General features: G+C 56.1%; 1 protein-coding gene across 1 annotated transcript in view; it reads left to right on the top strand.

The window, feature by feature from the left end:
* VOLCADRAFT_87478 (dynein heavy chain 4) overlaps positions 1-7,243 on the top strand; it is a gene marked incomplete at both ends in the record, with an annotated part of 57,082 nt that overhangs the window by 17,005 nt on the left and 32,834 nt on the right. Inside the window, 14 exons of the mRNA XM_002947232.1 lie at positions 430-519; positions 1,020-1,145; positions 1,727-1,801; positions 2,101-2,328; positions 2,733-2,768; positions 3,036-3,212; positions 3,958-4,088; positions 4,401-4,457; positions 4,754-4,853; positions 5,194-5,298; positions 5,458-5,604; positions 6,123-6,206; positions 6,395-6,476; positions 6,687-6,787. Coding sequence (XP_002947278.1) covers positions 430-519; positions 1,020-1,145; positions 1,727-1,801; positions 2,101-2,328; positions 2,733-2,768; positions 3,036-3,212; positions 3,958-4,088; positions 4,401-4,457; positions 4,754-4,853; positions 5,194-5,298; positions 5,458-5,604; positions 6,123-6,206; positions 6,395-6,476; positions 6,687-6,787 — 1,539 coding nt within the window. The remainder of the gene's footprint in view (positions 1-429; positions 520-1,019; positions 1,146-1,726; positions 1,802-2,100; positions 2,329-2,732; positions 2,769-3,035; positions 3,213-3,957; positions 4,089-4,400; positions 4,458-4,753; positions 4,854-5,193; positions 5,299-5,457; positions 5,605-6,122; positions 6,207-6,394; positions 6,477-6,686; positions 6,788-7,243) is intronic.

Here is a 7,243-nt window from a genome sequence, read left to right as displayed (position 1 = left end):
GCAGAGGGGACGACGATCTTACGACGGTGCAAGGGGAAGTGCAAAACCAGATCGATCACCACCACCACTCACTGTGTCCAAGAGCCGTCCAAATCCAAAACAGCAATTGCCGAAGGACTACAAGGGAGCTCTGGGAGAAGGGGGGACGTAAGAGCGTTCTGCAGGGTATTTGGCGTGTGTGTGTGTGTGTGTGTTGTGCTGGGTGGGTTGGCGACGCCCTCCGAAACCACGAGGGACGTTTGTACGTTTATTTTTCAGGGCCTCTCCGTCTGTGGGTCCCCCGTTCAAACCAGTTACGGGACCGATTATCCTGTCTTCTCACCCCCCTCCATTCTTTTCCCCCCTTCTCTGGTCCACCGCCCGGACCCCCCCCTTGTTTCAACCCCCCTCCTGCCCCCCCTCCCGCCCCCCCGCCTGTCCGACGCACAGGAGGTGCAACGCGGTCTGTCCCGCTACTTGGAGGCCAAGCGGCTCGCCTTCCCGCGCTTCTTCTTCCTGTCCAATGACGAGATGCTGGAGGTGAGTGCACGGCCGTGTGTGTGTGTATATGTTTATATATGTGATTTCACCCCGTCGTTCCGCCGCACCACGTCTGACATATCTGGTGGCGCCTGGCAGCACATCATGACCCTAACTGCACATGCACCCCGACGGCACATCGACGAGCCATCGACGGCCATTGAACGCCATTCGGCCTCTTAAACACACAAGTGCCCCTCGTCCGTCCTCGCGAATTATATCGCCGGCGGAAAATCGCTGCTGCCGCCGTCTCCCCTCCGTCGCCGCCGCCGCTGCCGCCCCCCCCCCACACACACCCCCACACACCCCACACACCCCACACACACGCACATGCGCTGTGCCGCCGTCCTAACACGCCCTGTTTGCCCCGTTCTGCATTGCAATGTGCATAAATGGTAGTGTGGAAGAAGTGAAAGGGACGTTTATCGTTATACCTCGTTCACACATACACCCCTTCCCACCTCCCTCCTGCCTCCCCCCCGCCTTCCCGCCCTCCGCAGATCCTCTCCGAAACCAAGGACCCCACCCGGGTTCAACCCCACCTGCGGAAATGTTTTGAAGGCATTCACCGCCTCAAGTTCGAGCCGGGGCCGGGGGGTGTCGTGTCGGCTATGGTCAGCCTGGAGGTAGGAGGAGGCCGCACGTCTGTCTGTCTGTCTGTCTGTCTGTCTGTTTATGTATGTTTATGCTTATATTCCTTGTGTACAATACGGGTGTTATTGGGGATGGGACGAAGGATTGGGGTGGGGAAGCCGGACAGGCATACAGACAGGCATACAGACAGGCATACAGACAGGCATACAGACAGGCATACAGACAGGCATACAGACAGGCAGACACGACGCTAGTTGCAACGGAAACCGGCGCCAAGATGTTCTTTGAAAGCCGGGCAAGCCAGGGTTTTGTGGTGCCAGGGATCTGCGCTGCTATGCCTACTACGCCGTACAAGGCCGTACTTGGCTGAATCACGTGTTTTCCCCATGGTCACGCTCATCGGCGCAGTTCCTCTCCCCGCCTCCCCTCATGCACGGGCGGATGAAATACCCATTCGCCCTCAAGTTTCATGTGACCCACCTATCGCCCCGAGCCTCTTGCCCCGGACACCGCGGGGCATACACACACATACACACACACGGTTCTCTCCCTCCTCCCCTCCCCTCCCCTCCCCTCCCGTCCTCTCCTCCCCCCTCTCTCCCCCGCCGAAAAGGGCGAGTTGGTTCCCTTCAAGCAGGTCATCAGTACCTCCATGGCCCGGGGTAAAGTGGAACTGTGGCTGATAGAGGTGCGTGTGTGCGTGAGGTGCTCTGTATGTATGTATGTGAGTGTGTGGGCACACGTGTGTGTATGTGTATGTGGGGGGTTGACGGGGCCAGGTGGCGCAGCTTGGGGTTGGAGGGGAGATGGCATTTCCCGGGTTTGTGCGGCAGTGGGTGGGGGTTAAGGGCGGGGGAGAAGAGGGTGTTAAACCCCCACGCCCTTCCACCCACGTGTGCTCGTGACTTACGGGAGTCCCCTGCTTCACTCCGTACATACACACATACACACATACACACATATATACACACATACGCGCATGCACAGGTGGAGTCGTCGATGTTTGAGGCCGTACATGACGTCACCGGACGGGGCATCGCCGACTATGCGGCTGTAGCAGGACGCGGCGGGGCAGCAGGAGCAGTAGCAGCAAGCGGCGGCCACTCGAAGCGTCCGGAATGGGCCTTACGTTGGCCGGGCATGGTCGTACTTTTGGCGGCGGGTGTGTTCTGGACCGCGGGCGTGGAGGACGCCTTGATGACGGGGCGGCTGCAGGTACGTATGTATGTATATATGTCCACCGCGGGGTGTCCGCGGAAGGAAAGGATCTAACCAGATATGCCAATTGGTACGATTGCGTGTCAATGTACGACAGGAAGATCTGTGGACTTTTTGAATTTGATTGAGATCTTGCTGTCCTATTGCGTAAGGTTTATATTCAGTAAAAAAAGGAGCTAGGGACGTGTCCTTAGGTTTTGCTGTGTACGGCAGATTCTGGGGGACTTGAGGTTGATGAGGAAAAGGGAGAGAGTTGTGTTTTTTTCCATGTGGGGAGGGGGGAAGAACAAACTCCTTTGCCACGCCTCTTGCCGCGGCCCTCTTCCGACCGTGGCTCCGGCTTTCGACCATTTCCCTGTAACAATCTTAACCACCCTAACTACCCTGACCACCCCGTCCAGGAGTACGAGAAACGGTGCAGCGCAGACTTGCGTGAGGTAGGGAAAGAGGTGGAGTTGGCGGTTGGCGGTTGAGCGTTGGGAGGTGAAGGGGTTAGAAAAACTTCATTCGGGTAGGGGGGAGGCCATTGCGTGGGGCCGCAAGGATGGTTAATTGGATTGCGGTTGACAGTTGGCGGTTGGCAGTTGGTTAGTTTGGGGCCTTGGATTTCGGGGCAGTTGGTTCTTGCTTCTTACATCATTGATTTCCCTCGCCCCTCCCCCCCTTCCCCCCTCCTCCAATCCCCTACATTCCGGTCTCCCCAGATTGTGGATCTAGTTCGTGGCGAGCTGACCGGGTTACAACGTGCCACGCTGGGGGCTCTGGTGGTGATGGACGTACACGGCCGGGATGTGGTTTCGGAGCTGGCAGCCGGCGGGGTGGCCGACGTGGCGGACTTTGGCTGGCAGGCTCAGCTGAGGAGCTACTGGCAGCAAACCGATGTGAGGAGGGGTTAGGGTTTTAGGCAGTGTTTTTTTTTCGTTTTGGGCCTAATACCCTTGAGTAATAAACTGGGTGTTTCTTGCGGTTACAATTCCTTTTTGTATAGTCGCTGGGGGGGGCTGCGCCCCCCCCAGACCCCCCCTCAAAGGCTGTACGGTGTGCTGTAAACAACACCTGACGTCTGGAAACAAACATGCCGTACCACCATCGTTCTGTGCACCTAACTGCATTTGCGCCAGTGTCTCTGTGAGCAGTGTCTGCGGAGTTTCTGAGCCGTTTGCTTTGGTCAAGAATGAACGAATGCCCCGTTGACCTAAGTTGAATGCAACAGCGGGCCGTCTCATGGTGATATCATCAAATATTTTATATATAAATAGTGTATAAACTCCAAATGTTCAGCTTTATATGTGCAGAAGGCATTTGGGGCGACTTATGGCCGAAGTAATGAACCAGTACGGCCAACTGACCAATTATTCCATTTCTTCCAGGCACAGTCCCCCATTTATTCCCAAAAAAGTAATATATTACCAAAAAACAACACTTGTTTTAGGGTTTTAGGGTTTTAGGAGGGGTATGTGTGTATGTATGTATGTATGTATGTATGTATGTATGTATGTATGTATGTATGTATGTATGTATGTATGTATGTATGTATGTATGTATGTATGTATGTGATATGTATGTGATATGTATGTGTGCCCCACCCGCGCAATCCCCCTTCTTTTCCCGTTCTACACTCCCAAGGGCAAGATGGTTCCTGGCCAACCTCAGCGCGATTGGACAGCTCGCATGTGCATGATGAGTGCCGTACTTGAGTACGGATATGAGTACCTGGGGAACAGCTCAAGGCTGGTGATTACACCGCTGACGGACAGGTAGTGGAGGAGGAGGGGGGTGGCAGAGGGGGGAGAGGAGGGTGGGGCGGGTGTTTGGGGATGGGGAGGGGGAGGACAGGAGCCGCAAGTGCGTACGTCGTATGTATGTCCGTTGGTCAGACGTTGGATTTAAAACAGGAGTGAGGAAATGGGTCGGAGGCGAAGGAGGAGAAGAAGGCACTTGATCCACACTTACATACCTACATGCATACACACTCAACCTTGCACTCGGCTTCGTTTCGCTCCGATTGTTTGGCTTGTTTCATCGCGCCTAGTCGTGCCTCCCATTCCCCTCCCTCTCTGGACGCGCAGGTGTTATCGTACTTTGATGGGCGCAATACACCTGAACCTCGGGGGGGCGCCGGAGGGGTAAGGGCCCGGGGTCCGGGGGGAAGACACGGGGGGGGGTCGGTTGGGGTTTTGGTGACCGGGGGAGTAAGGGGGGAAAATGGGAAACTGTAATTGTACGGGAACACACGCCATACTGAGTGGGCCATTTTTGAGTCTTATTGCTTTTGAACTTCGACAAATCCTCCCGCTTTCCACTCCCCTCGCCCCTAATACATATACACACATACACATGCAACTCGCGGTTTCCTCCGCGCAGCTTAGATGATTAAAACACACACGCCCCTTACATCCCCTCCCCCTCCGTTTCCCCTCAGCCCCGCCGGTACGGGCAAGACCGAGACGACCAAGGACCTCGCGAAGGCCCTCGCGCGGCAGTGCGTGGTGTTCAACTGCTCAGACACGCTGAACCACCTGGTACGGATGAAGTACGGATGAAGTACGGCGGGCTATGTACCCCAGCCGTACGTTAAGGAGTACGGCTAGATGCGTGTACTAAACAGGACATGGAGCGGATAATCATGCTTGTAGTTGTTTTTTTGTACTTTTGTTTTAGTGCTGTTGTTTATTGGGTTAGTTCGCGTGTTTGCCCTTTCTGCGCTGTGGGTTTTGGTCGTCACCACCGTGTCATGGGCCCCTTCACCAAACCCCTCCACCTCCACCCGCTTCCCCCAACACACACACGCCTGCCTCCGGGTCCTTGCTACCGCTACTGCTACTGCTACTACTACTGCTACTGCTACTGCTACTGCTTCAGGATATGGCCAAGTTCTTCAAGGGCCTTGCGGCAGCGGGCGCCTGGGCGTGTTTTGACGAGTTCAACCGCATAGACCTGGAGGTGCTTTCCGTGGTGGCGCAGCAGGTATGTACGGCATACAAATACGGCATACCCTTTTTTTGTTTTGTTTGTGTCCTTGTGTGTGTGTGTATGTGTCCCTTTTTCCCCATACTGACTCCGTCTCGACTCCCCAAACCCTGACGTGAAAATCCTCCTTTCTCTCCCCTCCTCCCTTTTCTCCAGGTGTTGGACATCCAGCGCGCCATCTCTGCCCGTGTGACTCTGTTCACCTTCGAGGGCACTGACCTGCCGCTCAAGTGGAGCGCCTGGTGCGCCATCACCATGAACCCGGGGTATGCGGGGAGGACGGAGCTGCCGGACAACCTCAAGGTGAATGCGGGGAGGGGGGGAGACGGGGGGGGAGAAGGGAGAGGGTGAGGGGAAGAGAGGGGGGAGGGGGGGAGAGGGGGGAGGGGAGAGGGGGGGACGGGTATTTGAGGAAGGTGGTAGAGGAGAGGTGGTGAGAGCATGACGTGATGACGGGGTGAGCGGGTGAGGGGAGGTGAGAAGGACGGGGAGGGGGAGAAAGGGTGGGAGGGACGGAGGGAGGGAGGAGAATTTAGGGTATTCTGCGTGGGGGTGTGTAGCGGGGGAAAAGGTGAGGGTCATTTGAATTAAGAGCAAGGAAGGGGGGAGAGGGGTTTGTGGAGTGTACGGAATGCGGATTACCCGTGTAGAGAAGTGGCGGGCGTCGCTATACCTCGATACGTCGCCAATGTTTAACGGCCGCAATGGCCCTGAACGCCTCTCTGAAGCTCCAATCACGCAACACGCACCGTTGCCATTCGATATAACCGTTTCTAACCGCTACAACTGCTAAACCGCCACAACTGTCCCAACCGCTTCAGGCGCTGTTCCGCAGTGTGGCCATGATGGTCCCCGACTACGCCATGATTGCGGAAATCATCCTGTACAGCTACGGGTATCTTGCGGTACGTCGTACATTGTCATACGGCTGTACGGCCTTCTTTCCAAATTCCTCATTGTCATACCGTACACGTATGTGCTGTCGTATTGTTCCATTATGTCATAATTCAATCCTCCTCTTGTTCCCACCCCCCTCCCACCCCCCTCCCACCCCTCCCCCTCCCCCTACCTCTACCCATACCCCCCTACCCAGGCTCGCCCCGCAGCCAAGAAGATCGTGGCCTGCTACAAACTGTGCTCGGAGCAGCTGTCCAGCCAGGATCACTACGATTACGGTAGGATGTGATGGCGGGGTGTGACCCGGTGGTGGGTGAATGTGTTCGAATTGCACAACTTGTCAATCCGGCCCTCCCTGGACGGGAGGGCCTCTCCCCCCACACACACGCACATCCCCGGGGGGGGGGAAGCCGGGGGGAGCCCCGCCGCCTCCCCTACCTACCGGCCTACCTACCTACCTACTTACCTACCCATCCCGCCCCCTCCAGGCATGCGGGCTGTGATGGCGGTATTGCGAGCTGCCGGCAATCTGAAGAGAGCTGCCGTACAGGCCCCCGAGGCCACGACGGCCATGACACCCGAACAACAGGTGCATGCGTATGTGTATATGTGTATGCGGGGCAAGGAGATGGGTGTATGTGTGTGCCCGTGCGTGAGTGTTCGGAGATTTTGTATATTCTTGGGGGAAGGGGTGATTCCATGAAACCATCAGTACGATTGAAAAAAAAGCTCGCGCTGAGATTTGAACTCAGGTCGGTGGATTCAGAGTCCACAGGGCTAACCGCTACACCACGCGAGCTTTATCACCCGATGACTTCGTCGGAACTGGGATAAGTTATATGAGGAAGGGAGTAGGGAAACGAGTCTCTTGGGGGAGAGCTATGCACGCACGGTCATGTGTGTGTATGCATGTGTACGCGTATGTATGTTTGCACCCCCGCTCCGCCCTTTCCTCATCTATTCTCTACCGAACCTCCATAATACATACTGGTGGGCTACTGTTATTGCTACTGCTACTGCTACTACTACTGCTACTGCTACTGCT

This window comes from Volvox carteri (genome assembly GCF_000143455.1).
Source record: "Volvox carteri f. nagariensis unplaced genomic scaffold VOLCAscaffold_5, whole genome shotgun sequence".
NCBI classification, from domain to species: domain Eukaryota; kingdom Viridiplantae; phylum Chlorophyta; class Chlorophyceae; order Chlamydomonadales; family Volvocaceae; genus Volvox; species Volvox carteri.
This window is presented reverse-complemented; position numbering and strand designations above follow the sequence as displayed.